The 20602-nt window shown below is 43.2% G+C and overlaps 1 protein-coding gene across 1 annotated transcript in view; it reads left to right on the top strand.

Annotated features, from left to right (window-relative positions):
* The window catches only part of Scrn1 (secernin 1), a 59325-nt gene that overhangs the window by 3702 nt on the left and 35021 nt on the right, over positions 1-20602 (top strand). The window contains exon 2 of the mRNA XM_028758397.1: positions 14934-15093. Within this exon, the coding sequence (XP_028614230.1) occupies positions 14935-15093 (159 nt within the window). The 5' untranslated portion in view covers position 14934. The remainder of the gene's footprint in view (positions 1-14933; positions 15094-20602) is intronic.

Here is a 20602-nt window from a genome sequence, read left to right on the forward strand (position 1 = left end):
CTCTCTCTCTCTCTCTCTCTCTCTCTCTTTCTCTCTCTCTCTGTTGTTTTTTGTTTTTTGTTTTTTTTTTTTTTCTGCTGGTATGGGAATCAAACCCAGAGCCTTGTGCACACTGGCAAAGGCTCTGTTCTGGTTTCATTTTCCTGGTGATTAACGTACCCTGGTGAAAACCAACATAAGGGAGAAATGGCATGAGGAGGTCGAAACGATGCGGCCTGGAGACGACCGCTCACATCACACCCATAGCCAAGAGCCGAGGGAAAGGAATGCGCATGCTCAGTTGTTTGATTGCTGGTGCTGAGCTTGACTTTGCCGCTCTTACTCAATCCAGGGACCCTTGTCTAGAGAATGGTGCCACCCACATTGGGCTGTGTCTTCTCACATCAGTTAATTTTCTTAAGGTACTCTCCCATGGATGTGACCATAGGTCAACCCAATTCTCCAGCGAGACTCTTCCCAGGTGATCTAGCACAGCTACACATCCATCGCAAACTACCACTGAGCTGTGGCTCCACCGTATGAGACATTTTGTAGTTGAATAAACAGACTATGCACTGACCTTTGAGTTGGAGCCCCTGGAGTGGGTGTTGGCAGATTGTGGACTGTTAATGCCCCGTGTCGTTCTAAGTCTAACCTGCCCATCCTGAGATGGCTCCTGTCCACATGACAGGAATGCTGCCCAGTGAAGAAAGAGTCTTGGCCGGAAGTTGGGATCACCGGGTCCTAGTACTGGCCCTGCTCTAACCAGGCGTACGTCCTTGAGCAAGTCACTCCTTTCCTGTCTTGTCTCCTTTGATAGAAATGAGAATCTACCAACTTCACATTGGCTACTTTTACTGATTGCATGAATGCTGACTGTCTCATTCTTGTGCTTGCTAAATCCCAGGCTGCCTGGGTCGAAGTTTGAAGTCTGTAGCACAGATTACACATAAGGTCTGAGCATTTTAACTAAGAGGACTGTTTCTTACAATCTGCCATTTTGCCATTTCCCCGGACCTGGTTCCGTCTTGGTTCTTCGCTGTTCTGGTCTCGCATGCTTTACAACCAGAGGATGACATTACAATGAACAAACTGAGAGACATAAAGCTGCAAGCACAGCACTGGAGACGGGGCCTACTTTTTCCTTTAGTCCAGTGAACTGGAGAGTAGTGGGGTTCAATGAAACTAGAGTCAAGTGAATACAGTCATTTACATTGTAGTATAGATGGGCATATCCAAGGTGCGATTTATAGCTTTAAATTACAATGAAATGAATTAGATTTGACAAAACTATTTCCCTATTCCCTTGTCAAGACTGAATATTATCAAATTTTAAAAACTTTGTAACCTTGTATGAGAAAATACCTTTAGTTATAGTTCTTCAGCTGTGGGTACAATTGCATATTTTTTAGTACATATTTTGACTCTTTGTATTTGTTGATCTAGTATTTCTAGACTTTGATCTAGTATTTCTAGACTTTGAATATTGTCTTTTTTTTTTGTTTTGTTTTTTGTTTTGTTTTTCAAGACAGGGTTTCTCTGTATAGCCCTGGCTGTCCTGGAGCTCACTCTGTAGAGCAGTCTGGCCTGGAACTCAGAAATCCGCCTGCCTCTGCCTCCCAAGTGCTGGGATTAAAGGCGTGCGCCACTACTGCCCGGCGAATATTGTCTTTTTAGAAGTGGGTTTTTCTTATTGAGTGATAAGAATTCTTTATACATTAGGAAAGTTAACTTTTTTGATGGATGTTGCAAATGTTTGTCCCAATATTACATTTTAAAAATTTTGTCATATAAATTTTGAGTTATGTTATAAATAACATTTTTCCATTTCCTATTGATTTTATTTATTTATTTTGCTTGTGTCTCGTGATGGTTAGTTTTAATAGCCAACTTGACATAACCTAAAATCAACTGGGAAGAGAGTCTCAATGAAGGATTGTCTAGATTAGGTTTGCCTGTGGACAATTCTGTGGAAGATTGTCTTGATACCTTGATTGATGTGGGAAGATGCAGTCCATTGTGGGTGGCACCATTCCCTAGGTTGGGGTTCTGAACTATGTTAGAATGGAAATATTAAGCTGAGTACTAGGTATACATGCAGTCTACGTGTGATTACCTGCTTCACGTTCCTGCCTTTGCTTCTCCGCTGTGACTGGCTATAATCTAGAATCGTAGGTAGAATATAAACCCTTTCTCCTTAAAATTGTTATTGTCCGAGTGTTTTTTTTTATCACAGCAACTGAGATGAAACTAAAACACTTAGTAGGCTTTTTTGTCCTTAATGTTACTTTTAAGCTGCATCTAGATGTCTTGTAATTTTATGATGTTGTAAAACAGCTAACAACTTGAATTTTCATAGCTTATTTTAGATAGAAGCAAGCTGGGGGCCTGGGCAGGTTTATTCTTTGTCTTCGAAGCCCACAATCAGTGATATCAGATCACCTGAAATATCCTTTTCCTCAGTTTCAAACAGACTTCATCACCATGTGTGACCACATTTCAGGACCCTCCATTTTGTGTAACATCAAACCATCTTAAGATCAATTACAAGTTTGTACTATAGTTTAATATCACGTAGGGTGAGACCCACTTCTCTGTCAGTCCCTTTCTTTTTTAGATTTTGGGGATGAGCTGGGAACTGGAGCAGGGCTCTGAGCATGGACTTCACCATGGAGCCTTCTAGTCTTCAAGCCCTCAAGATCATTTGAACACACATTCTCTTGAAGCCCCATTTATGAGTTGATTTCTGCCATGTTGAATCCACAGATTCATTTAGGGAGGATTAATGGCTCTGAGTAACACTGGATGTTTACAACAAAGAACCAACCGGTACATACCCTGCCCTTCAGAGCTTCTCCACTGTCCACATAAGATCTTATGATTTTCCTTATCTTGGATCAGCCACACTCTAGCACACCAGCCTCTCCCCAGGGCTCGGCATATCCCTCTACCATCCTGTATACCATCCCTGTACCTGTTCTCCATCTGAGCCTTACATGGAGCTTTGCTTTCAGAAGCGGCTCTTAGGCATGGTTTTAAAGTTTCTGTTGGTGTTATCAGAAGGCCACACGCTCCCATTCTCTGTGTAACAGGAGAGATTTCTGAGGTCCAAGAAGGTAAGAAGACACAGTTACCCAATATCACTCCACAACATCACTCAGGCTGTTAGATTTCTTTAGTCTTCCTATCAGGATGACAAGATGGCAGCCAAGCCCCACCTGAACCCGGGAGAAAGAGTTTGAGGTGACTCCTCTGATCTTACTGATTGTATGTTTAGCCTGAATCTCCCTGTACCTCTCCTCCCTGTGGTGACTGAGATAATGTGAAAGCTCCCCAGGGATCTAGTCATTGTTGAAATCAGGTTACTCCCTTCTTCTCTGGTCACACACAACACACCCCTTCTTCGGAAGACAAAGACCTTGAGGACACCTCAGCTTCATTTCTCCTGAGCTCAGTGGTTAGATGCTCAAAATATATCTTGGCAATTCCTATGTCTGAAAATTGCTAATTAAAATGCAGCTATCGAGAACCATGTATGTTCTTGAGGCCATTGTACACTTTTTGATTATAATAAGTAGTGACCCAGTGACCTGAAATATTAATGGAATATCTTAAAGTATCCTTCCTTCTTACTCATTGAAGTAATCAGATTTTAAGGAATCAAAGTGCCGATAAAGGAAAATGACCTCACTATAAAAAAATGTTCAGGCTGCATAACCAGCTAAAGTGAAAGGTAAGGTTTCTATTTCTGTTATACCTTTATGCTCAACTCTGAGTTACATTCTAATCCTTCCAGGTCTCTGTTTGTCTGTCTGTCTGTCTGTCTACATACTTGCCATCATATATGCTTGTATTTATATGCATGTATGTGTACACATGTATATTTGTGTTCACATAATACTAATATATACACATGTAGCATATAGGTTACTTTTTTGATAATAAAATTGGAAAAACTTGCTAACGATGAAACCTAATAAATAGCCCCATCACTAATGGATAGTTACAAGAAGTTTCGAAATTTCATTTTGCTGGTTGTAAAGTCATCTCATTTCACACTGGCAAGATTTGTGTTTATTTACACAATAATTATAATTATATTTCTTCTGTAGAAAGAAGATATGTAAGCCGTTGGTTTTACGGTGAGAGGTAAATCATAAGCTTCCATTTTAATAATGATAGGGAGGGTTCTTTTAAAGCCCTAGTTTACTGAGTCACAGGTATGTTTCAAATCATGTTAATGGCAAAGCTTAGAATAGCTGGCACATTGTTTAGATGGAGAGGAAGACAGATGGTGGGATAGGGAGGTCATGATTCCAAGCAGCCTGCCAAATTAGTGGACACAGTGACAGCAGTGTTGGAAAGGAGACCAGAAGGGGACGAAAGGGCCCTGGAGGTGGCTTTCATTGCTGCTTGCAGTGTGTCCCATGGAGCATGCTCTTGGCAATGCCCACAGGCCTCTGCTCTCTCAAACAGGCTTTTCCTCCCTTAGCCCCAGGACTCTGTTCTTCAGGCAATCCTTTTCTTAATGGCTTTTTATTCCATGTGATCTGCATATGACTGTACAAGGTTGACATCGTGCCCCCGTTACATGTGAAGAACTTAATGTATGCAAGCACAGATTCCAGAATGTGGGTCTGTCTGGCTTTCTGACGCTATAAAAGTAATCATCCCGACACTGTATTCCTCACCCGTGTCACTGACATCTTGTATTCTTTCCTCGCTCCTTCTCTCCCTCCCCATCCCCTAAGAACGGTGGGAAATTACTTTCCAACCTGCAGTGTATAGGAACATCTTCCTTACAATGAACGCGATTTGACTACGTTCATCTTACCTCTCTGGCCTGGGTCCTACTTAAATTGTTTGTCCACTCCTTCCTGGATTTAATAATAATAATAGTAATAATAATGTTGTATTTAGTTTATTTTCTCTTCTTCCCTTCACTTCAGAAGCCTTTTAAAAAGTCATTATTTATTTTTGTTTTGTGTATGTGTATTCATTTTGTTAGGTGCATGTGATTTCTGTATGTTTTGCCTACATGTATGTCTGTGCACCAAGCGAGTGTGGTGCCATCAGAAACCAGAGAAGGGCATTGGATTCCACTGAGCTGGAGTTACAGACATTTGTCAGCCTCTGTGTGGTGCTGGAAACTGAACCTGAGTCCTCTGGGAGAGTGGCCAGTGTTCTTTGTAGCTCACCAGTTGCCATCAGAGTTTCTGCCCCATCACAGGGCCACAGTTATTAGCTGCAGTAGCTTGCATGACAGATTATTTTGGTTGCAACTGTTCCATTTAAACCTTTCACTTTGCATATTTTTCATAGTCATGTGGGAAAATTGAAAATGCGTGGGGATAATATGCAGCGTGTTGTCTATAGCCCCGTGGACTGCGGACCACCTCCCACTCCGCGCAATTCGCTTACATTTCGGCATCTTCTTAGATAACAAGGATTTAAATGATGTCATAGTCACAGTTGTGTGAACGCTTTTCATTTTAGTAGCTTTTACTCATGTGTATTTCATATCGTAAAAGTGTTACTTGATTCTTAGGCAAGTGGCTGTATTTGAGGAAGAATAGGAGTTACAGTTAGGTCAAGTTGTTCCAGATTTCTGAGACTCTGAATAACATATGCTTTTTGCATCCGTGTGAGTATGTGTGTGTGTATATGTGTGTGTATGTGTGTATGTCTGTATGTATGTGTATGTGTGTATATGTGTGTATGTGTGTGTATATGTGTGTGTGTATGTATGTGCATGTATGTGTATATGTGTGTGTGTGTGTGAATTATACGTGTGTATCACATCTTCCCATAGTGTATGAACACTCCAAGCCAAACTAAAGTCTTTCCTGTCCCAACATTCTTTTCTGAGACAGCGTGGAATTCTGAGTAGACACTCCAGGAAACCATCCCTTCTGGTAGATCAGCCCAGTGTAACCTCTAATCTTTTAAGAATTCTAAACATGTACTTTGCTTTTATATTTTTGTGTTTTGGACTTTTGAGACAAGGTATCATCACGTCACCTCTGACCTGTGATCTTCCTGTCTCAGGCTCCCAAGAGCTGGGATTGCAGGTGTGCACTGCCAGCCAGCCTTACTTTTGAAACTTTGCTTATTATAGGAAAATTCAAGCATCCGAGGAAGGAAAGGGTGCAGCAGAACAGCCCTCACCTGCCCATCACCTAGCTCAGCTTTGATCTCAAACGGTCTTGTGTCCTCCGAGCCCTTCCTCTTCATCCCGAATTGTTTCCTTTATAGCATTTTACATAGTATGTGTTTTTATAAGACACATGCTTTTTATTTTTATTTATTTATTTATTTATTTATTTATTTATTTATTTATTTATTTTCGAGATAGGGTTTCTCTGTGTAGCCCTGGCTGTCCTGGAACTCACTCTGTAGACCAGGCTGGCCTTGAACTCAGAAATCCGCCTGCCTCTGCCTCCCAAGTGCTGGGATTAAAGGCGTGCGCCACCACCGCCCGGCGACACATGATTTTTAGATGAGGATTTTCTTTTTGTCTTCTTTCTCTTCTTTTTCAGAGTCTTGTCAAATTGCCCAGCACGATCGCTAACTTTTAAGTGATGTGCTCAGCTCAGCCTTTCTACTGACTGGGGCTACTGGTGTTGGCTAGTACGCCTACATATGACATGGGCTTCTAAAAACCGTTTGTTTTTAAATGAAAGTCATTACAGTTTATATAGGACATTGATAACCTTTCCTTGATATGTCAAATATATACTCATTGTCCATGTTAGCCCAATTGCCTTAGAAGATTTTTTGTATTATTTAATTAAATTAGGATGCAGGTAAGTGGCTCATTATAATTGCTGGGTGTATATCTTAAGGATGTGTATACCATGTATATATGCATTCCATGATGTGTTTTTATTTCTTGTTAGTAAACAGTATGCTTACGTTGCGCTTTGGAATAGGAGTCTATCTGATGATCAAGGTAGTATCCACTGGTAGGATTAGTGCATTAGCAGTGAAGAGTAGGCTACAGGAAGTAAGCATCTATTGAGTGCCAACTGTATGCCGCCACAGTGCTAGCAATTTTCTATGACGTCTCTCATAAACCTGTGTGCTATGCTGTGTGTAGGGATTGTTGCCATTTCCAAATGACACTGTTTAGAATTAGTCGATAGAGTGAGGATAGGAAGGAAGCAGGATCTGTGTGTCTCTACAGCACGTCTGTCTCATGCCCTGGTACACATGGGCCTTCAGGGCTAGGCAGACCTTGGAAAAGAGTACAGTTTCACAAATCTCATCTTGCTCATGTGTCTGTTGACAGGCCCCAGATTGGGAATGCAGGGATGTAGGTGGAGCTTGGAGCCTGCCTCTCCCACCCAGTTCCAGTCTTAGAGCCAGGCAGGAAGTGAATAGGTCTTGCCAGACCTTTGAGTTGTCAGAAGAGGCCAAACATCTGAATGTCTTCAAATGTTAGCTGTAAATTCAGGATTCTAAAGGACAATATCAGCCCAAACCAACAAGTCCACAAGCCTATGTTACCCTTCTAGGAAGCATGTTAGCTGAAGACTGGCTCGAAAGACTCAGCGATTAACTCTTGGGGGCTGATGTTCCCAGAGGCACTGTTTAAGCTTTGGCAAGTCTCCTCTAGCTCCTCCCACAAGTTGGGAAGTGTTCACAACCCCTCATCATCTCCTAGAGGTGGGCCAGACTGAGATTTGAGGTGAGTTGGGCTCATAGTTTGCTACTGTTACACTGTGTAGTTTGTGTCCAGAATATTCCCCCACTCCCCCTTGTTAAATGAAGACTTGGTTCTCAGGCCGTGGTACTACTGAGAGAGAATGGAATGCTTAAGGGTGGACCTAGTGGGGAGTCAGGGGTCCCTGGGAGAATGTGTCCTTCACGCAACAGCCCCCTCCTCTCCTTTTTTCAATTTCAATCAGGAAGTAAGCAATGCTGCTTGCCATGAGCTTGATCATGGGCCCAGAAGCCGTGGAGTCTGTAGACCATGAGCCAGAGCCCCCCAAGCCAGGAAAGAGTGAGCCAGAATAGCTTCTCTATTCTGTGAGTTAGTTTTCTTTTTCAGCGTTGGAGCGCTAACACACTTAGTTAACAACTTCTAAGGTCTTTTTTTTTTTTTTTGGTAGTCCCTCAACCAATGCCATGGCTACTAGGATCAGGTACCCCCTGACTGTGGAGTTTTATGCTCTAGTCTCCCAAACTCCAAAAGAACATGTAAAATCTGTCGTCTCTTAAGCAGAGCTTGCTGGGTCCGGTACACTTCTTAGGAAAGTCCTTTCCCAGGCACCTCATCACTCCTTCTTATTTCACTAGCGAAGCTACGACAGAAGACTCAATTTATAAATGAGTAGCATTCGTCCGATTTTCAATTCAGCAGGAATGTCAATAATTTGAAAGATGAATTTTTTCAATCAATGAAATCATTCCTTTGCTTCCTTGGAAAGTACTGTTTCACTAGCTTCGAATTCCAAGTTCCTCGGAAGTGGCGAGGAGGGAAGACCCTCTGGCTACTGTCTCTCATTCCTTGTATAAGGAAAGACAGTTTGGACAATTCTATGCACAACAGACAACAAGCTATAGTTCATACAGACAGTCATTTTCTTCCTCTCCAGTAAGTCAAGGCTTTTTTACTATTGGCTGAGGTGACTGATGAGGGTCACGCTAGCTTGGTGGAGATACAGGGTCAGGGCAGTTTGGCAGCCACACAAAGAATCCCCTGCCCAGGCTCAGGGCATTCATGTTTTCAATAACTCCTCCCTGAGCTTGAGAACAAAGCCCCTTTCTCCCATACAGCTTCCTCCCTCCTTGTCTAGACATTCTGCACCAGTTTCCTAGATACGGGACCACAAATGCCAGCCCCATAAGCCTGCAGACCAGCCTCCTGCCACCAGGCATGGGGTGAATGCTGGTGGGGGCAGCATACTGAATGGGTACCAGGAGACTGTTACCCCCAAGAGGAAGTCATGAATCCTGAGGAGGTCCCATGGGGGTTAGGGGCTGGGCCTAGGGATTCTTTGCTTAGCAATGACAGCAGATCTGAAGCTCTCCTGGGGATGGAAGAGCACCATATGCAGATAATTAGCTTGAAATTTGTAACTGTGGTAAAATGTATATACAATGACCATCGCAGTAGCAACAATTGTTGCTACCTGTTCTATTCTCTGTTTCTATGTGTCTGGCTCTTCTAGTTCCCGGGTGGAACCTGAATCATATAGTACAGATGGGACCCACCATGTCTGCTGTTGTGGTTTGAATGGGAACTATCCCACAGATACTCATATGTTTGAATGTTTGGTTCCCAACTAGAGGACAGACCTAAGGGTGGGACATAGCTGGAGAAAGTGGGTCCCTGGAAGCAGACTGTACTTACTGTCTACTCTGTTTTCTGACTGAGGAGAACCCAGTGTGACCAGCTGCCTCATGTTCCTGTCAGCATGTCTTTCCCTCCAAGATGGACTATGAGCCAAAACAAATCCTTTCCCCCTTAAGTTGCCTCTTGTCAGGTTTAAGTCACATAATGAGAAAAGCAGCTAATATACTTAAGAATGCAACTTTTCATGACTGACATTACTCCAAGAACAGAGACTTTCACGTCTGGCTTTACATGATGTTCAATCAAGACAGCACATTAAACATGTATAAAATAACAGTCAGGCTTTGTGTATAAGATATATAGAAAACATAACACATTTTGCTTTTAAGGTTGGGTCCTTCCCCAAAGTATTTTGTCATAACCAGCAACATGAAAATAATCTGAAGTCTGAAACACTGGGCAAACGAATACATGTATTCGTGTTTTTCCGATTAGCTTATTCATTACTGTACTGTTGGATGCTGAATCTTAAATTAATTTAAAAATATGTTTTCTTGGTTTCACTAAACACGTTTCAAGCACTCATTAGCCACACTTGGCTAGCCACTACACATGGCCCAGAGAGAGATTTCCAACTGCTCAGAAAGCACTAAGTAGACAGAAAGCTGCTGGCTCACACTGACAGCTAGTAGGGGGTGCGAGCGGGAGAAGACAGACCGGATATTTTTTTCATACTGTGCCAGCTAAGAAATAGCCAGACTTCCTTTCTGTACCTGTCACAAGGCATTTGCATATTTCTGAATGAGATATTTATCCCAGCTTCCTATCTTTTAACGGCCCCTCTCCTCCAGCGCACGGCCAGCCATTAAATAATTAAAGAATTTTTCTTAGGGAACCTAGAGAGCACAAATGCGCTTTAAAATGTTCCCAGCACAGACTTGGGAGATGCCTGCTTAGCATCACCATTGATGGGAGTTAAATTAAAGCGTTCCATTAATTAGAACTGAATTGCTAACCTGGCAAGAATCCTAATTAGCCTGAGCCACAAAGTAGCTGTGTTCAGCAGGCCAAGCCCTCCGCCTGCCGCTTTTAAGGTTTTTTTCCTTGAGACCTACAGTGAACATGGAATGCTGTTTTAATCTGATATCCATGCAAATGTGTCTGTGCGAACATATACAGCCCAACTTTGCCTATGGCGGTAGTGAGATACACATATTCCACTGTCACCCACAAGAGGACCGGAGCCTCGGGTTTGGAAAGTGCTGTCTTGGTGGCACTGTGTCTACCAACAATGAGTGTCCCTCCCCCCACATACACACAACTTTTCTTTCTTTCGAGATTATAATTACATTTTTCCCTTCCCTCCCTCCAATGTTCCCCATGAAGTCTTCCCTGCTCCTCTTCAAAGTCACGGCCTCTGTTTTCACTAATTGTTACTGCATGTATATATGTATTTGTATGTACATATATTCCGAAATATAACCTGCTGAGTCCATGTAATGTTACTTGAATATGTGTTTTCAGGGCTGACCATTTGTCGACAGATGGCCAGTTGGTATACTCTTCCCTGGAGGACTACCTCTCCCACTCCCAGCTTTATTCAGTTGCTACAGAGCTGAGGCTTCATTGACTTTTCCCTGCACACTAGGCTAGGAAGCCATGCCTGCTTGGGGGAGATGGGTGGACGTTGGAAGGGAAAAAAAAGAAGGCATCAAATATCTCCAACAGAGGAAGTAAAGAAGACATTTCAGGATATGTCTTCCTGGTGGATTCTGCCTTACTACCACGATATTCACATCAGGATAAGGAGAACATCCATTCAGAACGTCTTTTGAGCTTTGGTGCCCTCTCCTCTCGTCTTTGCTAATGTTAGGAGTTTCTTTGTTGTGTTTGTTTGTTTATTTGTTTTGTTTAGAGACAGGGTTTTTCTCTCTGGTCTGGCTGACTTGGAGTCTGTTATGTAGACTACACTGCCCATCACCTCACAGAGCTCCTTGCTTCAGCGTGTGAGGACTCAAGGGGCTGTCTGCTACGGTGCCCTACAACTGGTAACTCATTCAGTGGCTGATCATATATTTAGACACTGGGCTAAATGGGTGTGTTTCCAAAGTACTTTGGAATTAGCAGAAACCTTGATGCAGAAATCTTCATTTCTGGGTTTCTTTGGGAAATGATACAGCCACTCCACCCAGTAGAGTTCTCAGACGGTGCCTACGGCAGCTGAAATGTAAATTGCTAAGCTTTTTTTTTTTTTTTTTTTAGATAAAGCTGACAGTTGAGTTCTGTGATCAAACTGCACACATACTCCAGTGGCTGCGTAAGGTTAGTGGTCACCACACTAGAGTAAGAAGATGTGAGATTTCCATCATCAATTGGTCCAGGAGTCTTGCTGAGTCATCTCTGAGGCTAGTAAATGCAACTCGGGCAGATTTAGTTGACACTTATCTAAGCTGCTGATGTTTGTGAGACAGTTTACTAGTTCTTCTAGTGCTACACACACACACACACACACACACACTCACTCACACACGGTGGGGGTTTGGGGAAGAAAGAGAAATATTGGTTGATTGATTCCACCACCTTCTAGCATTCCTGTTTATCCACAAAACCCAATGAAAAGGCCATCCCGCTGATTCCCACGTCCCTGGGCCTCTCTTGTCTGTGTCCTCTTCTGTGTTTACTTGACCGAGCAACCCAGCTGACTTGCCGAGCAAGCAGAAGGCTGAAAACTAGGTGCTTCCTAAAACCCCCCTGGGTTTTATGTATTCTGCAAATACCTCTTACAAATGGAAGACCTGTGCTTGGCATAGCCTCTGCGTAGAATTGATAAGGTTCTTTCTAAACACGGCTGACTCTGACACTTGATAGCTGCTGTAGGTGTGAATAAAGTTAGCCAGTTTTGACTGGCTTGCTCAGGGGAAGTTTGCTCTATTTTAAAAGTCAACCCCAAATTATCTTCTGCTTACACAGTCTCTGATATTTATAAAATATGTCTTTTGGGTCATTTAATTTGACACTTGTAAGAAGAAGCATGTAGTCCGAGACAAAATATTTATGAAAGAGGCTCAGGGAGGTAGAGGGGTTTGCCTGTGGTCACACAGTTGGTAGCTGGCAGAGTCAAGCTTTGAGTCAGACTAGATTAGTGGCTCTCTACCTTCCTAATGCTGTGGTCCCTTAATACAGTTCCTTATGTTGTGGTGACCCTCAACTGTAAGATTATTTTCATTGCTATTTCATATCTGTAGTTTTGCTATTTTATGAATCATAATGTAAATATCTGTGTTTTCCCATAGTCTTAGGTGACTCCTGTGAATGAGTCATTTGGTGCCCAAAGGGGTCATGACCCACAGGTTCAGAACAGAACCACTGCTGTAGAAACTGAACTCAATGAGTGTCTTTAATGCTGGACTTGGAGAAGTGGCCACTGTAGTTGGGTGGCATGGGAGCTATTCTCTCTATCTCTTCCTTTCTTTCTTTCTTGGAAGCAGATGAAGATATATATTCAAAAGCAACCAATGTATGTTATTCTAGACCAAACTGAATGTGTTAGTGCTCATGGGTGCTGAATAACTGGTGGGGTCCTTTCTAGAGCAGGCCTCTTTCCAGTTCTCCAACACCCTGGGCCTTTGCTCTGCCCCTTCCCCCACCCCTGCCCTGTCCCTGCTTCCTGTATGGCTGTAACTCTAACAGCTTCTGCTCAAGTTCAGACAGCATTTTGACTCCAGTGACTATGTTACGCCTCTTGTAAAAGCCTGTCCTCTGCTTTTGAAGTGACAAATACAGTCTGAAACACCTCTGTCATCTCCTCATTGTCAGTGGCTTTGAATCAGATCATGATATGCAAAAAGACTAAGAGAAAAGGCTCTTAGGCTAGGTGCAGAGGTCAGAGCAAAGGAGACACTTGTAGACAGAAACTTCAGTTTGTAGAATGTTAGAACACAAGAGGGTGCTTGTTTATTGAAAACATGCTCTGCATAAGATATGTTCTGGATCCAGGTTTGCAGTGTGTGCTAAAGAGGCTTGGTCCTCAGTGTTAGCTTGTGCGGTCATCTGATGGAGAGATTATCAATTGTTGGTACTGAGATGATTACAGAGGTGTTTCAGACTGTGGTTGTCACTTCACAAGCAAAGGGTGGGCTTTTGAGACGTGTACCATGCTCACACAAGCCAGAACGGTGTTTGAACATGAGCAGAAGCCGTTAGAGTTACACAGATAGCAGGGAGAGAGCAAAGCCCTGGGCTGTTGGAGAACCGGAAAGAGGCCTGTGTGCTGCTGATGGTGGAGGGGTGAGGAGGGTGGGTAAAGCTGAGGCAGGGGGATACAGGTATCATTTACCGGGCCTTTGACTTAAGAGCTGTCATCAGCTTTCAAAGCATTTAAAGCAGAGATTACATTATTGAATGCATTCTTGCTTTGGCAGCAGTCTGGAGAATGTTTTGAAGCAGGAAATGGGCGTTTTAGAAGTTCCTGGCTAGAGACGGTGGTGCACGGTGTCGGCAGTTGGGATGAAAAGGAATGGCAAATTCCCAGAGGGATGTAGGAGATGGCAAAACAGCCAGTAAGGTTGCCTTCTGAGTGCTGGTGCTGTAATGGGATGGATGGCAGAGTTGGCCCTGAGGTCTAGAACTTTGAGAAAAGGCTCATCTTGAGAAACATCAGCCTTGGACATCAGAGACATAGCAGAGTTGAGGGCTTGGAGACTCAAGCTGAGAACCAAGCTGGGCTTAGCTGTCAAAGGTATTGGTGTAAGGAATCCCTGGGCATGTGTGAATCCCACCCCTGCCCAGGGAGAAGAGAGGAAGCCAGCCCAGGAGCCAAAAGAGGTGGAGGGACACCCAGAGTACTGGCATATTATGTCACTGTGGCTGAGTAAAAATTATTTTAAAAGAGTGGCCCACTTTTTTATATCTCTAAATCATTTTCCTCATAATGTCCAAATGGATTAAATGGTGGCCCCCATGCATCTCTGGTCCAAGGGACAGTTGGCTCACTGTGTCATTGCGGTTCTAGACGTATGGTTTCAGACAACTGAGTGTCAGAAATTGCAAAGGGGAATTGCATCCGAACTAAAGACACACAGGCTATTTCATCTTGTTATTCCCCAAGCAATATCACATATGAATCATTTATGTAGCATTTACACAGAGTTAGACATTCTAAGCAATCTAGAGATGATTTAAAGTCTACAGGAAATGTGTATAGGTTATAAGCAAATAGTTTTATAGGAGGGCCTGGGTGTCTCTGCAGGGTCCTGGCATCAATCTCCTACGAATACCAAGGGACAACTGTACATCATTTATTCATGTGACAGATTGTGGTGTGTGTGTCATGTGTGTGTGTGTCTGTGTGTGGTGTGATACCAGGAACAATAACCTCTTTTCTTCTCTCCTACGTCACTGCCCTTTTTGGCTGCCACTATGGCCTGCTGCCAATTTGCGTTTACTTCAAACCCAGGAATGACTGAGCATCTGTGGTCTCTGCAACTGTGCAGTTCTACATCAGACTCCCCGGATTGATGCCAGCCAGGATGCTGTTCTGAGTTAACCACATGCAGCTCAACAGTTAGCTGCTGGTGTGTGAGGGAAGCACCAGTAGACGGGACGCTCCCTGTCTAACCTGCTGCCATACTCCTCACTGCTGTTCTCATTGCAGGATGTCTGGTGCTCCTCCGAGTTACTCTTTTGTGGCTCTGCCACCTCGAGCTAAGGATGGTCTGGTGGTATTTGGGAAAAATTCAGCTCGTCCCAGAGATGAAGTACAGGAGGTTGTGTATTTTCCAGCTGTTGACCATGAAGCTGAGAGCAAAGTCGAGGTAAGTGATAACATGTGGTCCCTCTGCTTCTTCCAATGCCGCCTTCTGGCTTTACCTCCTAACCACCGGCGTCTTCCCTGGAAGCCTGCTTACCTTTCAGACGATCCTGTTATTTCGACTACTACCAGTTTTTTCATGCAGATGTGCTCAGAGCCTTAACAACAAGGGCACCTGGAGAATTCTGTGTTCACAATTGTCTTATGGTTAAAGAAAATAATTAATGTAATCCCAAAGACAAATCTGGAAAATAAGATAGATTCATCAAAGTCTGTCTTGCCTCCTTTCTCTCCATAAGAAATCTCGAATGCAGTATCCTCTTGCCTCAGCCCACTGAGTGCTGTGATTATGGGATTATATGGGTACACCACTATAGCTGGGCTGCTTTTTTTTTTCTCAACAGAACCCATATTGTGGTGTCTTACATTTTTTGTTGCTGTGATAAAACACTGTGACCAACCAACTTTCAGAAGGAAGGGTTTGTTTGGGTAAGAGGGGTAAGAGTCCGTCACCACCACATGGGAAAAGCCTGGCCGAGGGCAGGTGTGGCAACTGGGGCAGCAAGCTGAGCACTCACATTTTGAACTGAAGGCAGGAAGCAAAGAGCACTCTGGGAATTGCATGTGGCTTTTAAAACCCCAAAGTCCACTCTCAGTGGCATACTTCCTCTAGTAAGACCATATATTCTAAACCTATCCAAACAGTGCTACACACTAGGGACCTAGCATTCAAACATCTGAGCCTATGAGGACATTCACATTGAAACCAACACACTTGGAGGTCAGAAGTTTCAGTATACACTACATAGACTCCTTCATTGTGTAGCTTTGCATTCTGTGGTCAGCGGCCCCATATTCGTGTCGGACATTGGGTTGTTTTCTAGTTCTTTGCAGCGCTGGATACACGGTAGCCTTTTGTTTCCTCAAATCTATCACAATGTCTTATTTTTGTATTTCTAGCCTGTTAAAGATAGAAATCTCTATAATTGTCCATCATTTTCTATCTTGAATGCTTTAAAATTTCATTTTTATTAGTACTTATTTAGGGTACATGACTAGGAATGAGATTCCAGGTCGAAAGCTAAATAAACATGTGATTCATACTTCTTCCCATTGGTGGTTTACTATTTTGCATGTCTACTAGAAATGCATTTCTACATGTCTAGTAGAAATGTCTACTAGAAAGACAGTGTGTGTCTTTGTATTTCTCGAATGTGTTATTGGACTTTCATGATGGTTGTCTTAGGTTATTTTTAAGTTCAGCTATTTTACCAAATTCTTTTTCAGCTCTGACAGCTTTTGCCATGGATTCTTTTGGAGTTTCCAGGCGTCCTGTTATGGCCCCCAAGGAGGAGTACTTTTGATTCCTACACCTCTGATTACTTTCTTGTCTGTTGTGTTGGCTTCTATCTTGAATGCAGTGGAGACAGTGGTGTCTTTGCAACTGGGCCTGGTTGAGTAGGGAATGCCTGTAGACATCCACATCAGGATGTTGGTGTGGCGACCAAGGTTTGTATAGCTTTACTACATCAAAATCTCAACATACATTCCTATTTGAATGCCTTAAAAATAGGTCAAAGGTATGTGCTGAACTCTGTTGAAGTTCTTTTTTTTTTCTCCCAGTTATGGGGAGTATTGCCTAATTTCTTCCTTTCTATTTCTTTGGTGAATTGAGCCATGAGTTATGCTTCTCAGTTACGGTATATTTATTTGTATGTGTAAATGGTGGTTGTTAAATGATTAAGAATTTGTAAAGAAAAACTGGACTAGTAAGTGAACAAGCTCTTTCTACACCTATACTCCTTAGTATTCTATGTTGGAACAAATAAAAGATTTTTCTCGCATCCTGCTACTTCTTAAAGGTGCGGTTACCAACATGTCCGGTGTTTTCTGAACAACCATTTCTGCTTCAATCTTTTAAGTATACATTAACACCAAAAGGTAACAGACCCTGATGAGGAGCTGCCTGTTTTGAGGAAGGCAGAGTTGGGTGTGACTTGATCTAGTCATTCCTGTACAGGATGGTGGGAGACTGTGTCCTAGAGGGCTTTCAACAGGACCACTTGCATCTTGAGTTGAGTCACTAACTAGTCCGTGTCTCCAACCTTCAGTGGAATTCTCATGCAGGCGAAGAGAAGTGTGAATTTCTCTGCTAAGCTTGTCAGATTCCACTGTCTATTCCTCAGTGAGTGAATACCAGTGCCATTTAGATGGGAATTTTTTTTTTTCAGGAACAGGGCAGACTACATGGATGAAACTTGCTGGCTTGAGTTGTTGTCTTCTCCTGTCTGCTTTCCTAAATATCTTTACCCCACATCCTGACTGTAGAGACATACAAACTGAAACAGTCTTGTAGTTTTTAAAGGTTGGATTTAAATTCCCAAAGGCAGTGGTGTCAAGTACCACCCCATGTATACTTCTTATAAAGTGAAGAGTGTTCCTCGCAGGCAGAGGGATGGTTGGGGTCTGCATCACTTATCTTAATCACAAACATGGATGTTGCTGGTGGCTTGTGATTGCTCTGACCAATGGGCTTGGAGAAGTGGTGATACTGAGCGATGTCCAGGGCTGGATAATAAGACAATGTTGTTCTTTTCTGTCGGTCCATGAACTCTAAGCTAAGAACTGTCATCTGTCCTGTTAGGAGGTATTAAAGTAGTCCACATATGCAAGGCAGGTCCCACATGGATGAAACCTGAGGACTAATAGTCAGCTACCAGTATTAAGTACCCACACATAGATAAAAAACCTTTTGGTTGATGGAGTCCCAGACTGGAGTGGAGAAAGGAGACACAATGTCTGGCTGTTTGCTACTCGCATGCCTGATCCATTGAATCTATGAGCACAATAATTGGTTGTTAATACCATTTGCTTTAGGGATAATTTGTTAAGTAAGCATAGTTTCTGTAATATTATACAAAATCCTGGTATAAAGTTTTACAGGGCTCATGGCTGCTCTGTCAGAGAACCCTGGTTCGAATCCCAGCACTCGCACAGCAGCTCACAAATCATCCCCCACTCCAGTTCCAGGGGATCTGGCACCCCTTCCTGGACTCTTCAAGCAGCAGAGATACTTGTGGTACATAGGCATACACACAGACAAAACACACATAATTCTTTTAAAAAAAAACAGTTAAAAAGAACAAACAGTTTCAGAAAGTCTGTTTTCTTTCTTCTTTAACAAGCTAAGTAGTGACTAACACTCTGCTGTCACATCAAGAATCATCCCAGGAAACAGACATGGTTCTGTTCCCTGGCAAACCCACAAAATATTATCACTCATATGTGCTGTAAGATGAGTCGTGAGCTCTTGCATAGGTAGAGGCGGGGTCGCTGATATCTAACAGTCTGGGGTGCTCCTGACCTCTTCTCCACAGCTCCACACCTATGTCGTGAGCTGCTGCTGCATGCATGTGTATTTGGCAGGAAACTTTAGGGACCTCGTTGGATGAAGTGGGTCTCTGGGGGCCCAGTCGTCCCCCTCTCTTTCTCTGCTTCCTGGTCACCATGAGGTGAGCAGTGGTGCTCGATCATATGCACACTGCCGTGATGCTCTGCTACACCACAGCCTCAGAGACAACAAGCAGAGTGGCCACTCATGGAAGCCTGAGCCAAAGCAAACCGTAGTCACCGGGCACAGGATCTTAGTGGCTGAATTGTCATTGACATTTGTGTCTCAGTCTGATTTTTAGCCTTCCTCTTGCCGCTTTAACTTCTTATAGTTATGGGTCTCCATTTATCCTTGTCACAAGTACAGAATGGCATCTTCTTTTAGATATTTGTTGCTGTGAACCACAACCACTATCATGAGACTTCCACAGATGCACTCTACCGAACAGACTTAAAACAAAACAAAGAAACCTCTGAGAGCGTCTCATAAGAAGCAGTCAGGGGCTGGAGAGATGGCTCTGTGGTTAAGAGCACTGGCTGCTCTTGCAGAGGACCCAGGATCAGTTCCCAGCACCCACATGGAAGTTCAGAATTCCACGTGGTGGCTCCAGTTCCAGAAGATCTGATGCCCACTTCTGACTCCCATGGGCACCAGGCTCACACAGGGTACACAAGTACACGGCGGCAGAACACTCCTGCACATAAAATAAAAATGAACCTAAAATTTACTTTCGATATCATCATTTAATGAAATCAGCATCTCACCCGTCTCATGCTGGTGGAAGCACATGGATCCTGAGATTTGCTTAGAAACTCCCAGGAGGGTGTTAAAGCGGCCTCCTGACATGACAGCTAATACATCCTCCACGTTGCCTCTGCCTTGTTTGTCCACCTACCCTTCTGTCTCTCCCCCCACCCTTCCTCTTCCTATCTGTCATTCCCATTTACCTGTCACTCTGCCTGAGATGCTCAGAGAATAAGAAACGGAGTTCCCCAGCGTGAGAGTCTCAGTCTAAATTTACACTGAATGCCTTTGTTCCAACGCACAGCTTGGGGACTGAGACATCTGGGTTTGATATTCTTTTCAATGAGGATTCTCAGTTTATAACAACTTCTTTTAGGGCTGAAGAATAGGATTCATAAGACTTTTTTTTCTATTTATCATTATGCATAAGAACTGTTGTAGAAATTATTTAAATCCCGCCTGGGGCTTCTACCCGGTCTTTGGTTATTGAGTTCCCAGATAAAGCACACTCCCAGCCTTTATATTTACAACAGGCCTTCATCAATACAAGAGCTAGGCAGCCGCCTACCCTCCATGCTGTCAGAATCTATTTTTCTATCGATAACCCTGAGTTATTATTTACTATGTCGCATCTGGGCTGCTCTTAGCTCCAATTGGGCAGCCCTCAGGGCTGCGCTTTCTTGACTCTTAACTGATGGCTGCTTCTTCTTCCTCTCCTGTACCTTCTTCCTTCTTGTGGTCCTCCTTTCTCCCTAAACCCTCGAAACCTAAACCCCACCCATGTCTCTTCTGCCCAGCTATTGGCAGTCCAATTCACCAACCAGAATTAACTTGGGGGTGGGGTCACAGAGGCAACAGTGGACTCAAGGTCTTGGTGGCCTGCATTTAGCATGACAATTGACAGTAAAAGACAAAACCTCAATAAAGAACTGGGCTAATGATCTCCATGTGATTCTAATTTTAGAGTGTGTCCCACTGAAGTCAGCACCCGAATTTATCTTTGAAATCCCTCTGTGCTGCCTGGGGATGTTGTATTACTGTGAATCTCATGTTTCATCTCTGTCTTAGGGGAAGTATGTGTGCAGTTCTTCCTGGATAGGGAGAGGAAGCAGATGAACAATTTCCTGGGTTATATTGTACTGTGTATGTGTGTCCCTATGTGTGTGTGTGTGTATCTGTGGACACACATTTATTCTTATATGGCTAGATCTTCTATTTAGGAAAGCATTGTACCGACATTAGAATACTATTTCATAAAAAGATGAGTTTTGTACGTAGTGCCCACGAGAATAAATTTTTGTTTTGTTTTGTTTTTCGAGACAGGGTTTCTCTGTATAGCCCTGGCTGTCCTGGAACTCACTCTGTAGACCAGAGAATA

This window comes from Grammomys surdaster, unplaced genomic scaffold, assembly GCF_004785775.1.
Source record: "Grammomys surdaster isolate TR1022 unplaced genomic scaffold, NIH_TR_1.0 126197, whole genome shotgun sequence".
In the NCBI taxonomy this organism is placed as follows: Eukaryota; Metazoa; Chordata; class Mammalia; order Rodentia; family Muridae; genus Grammomys; species Grammomys surdaster.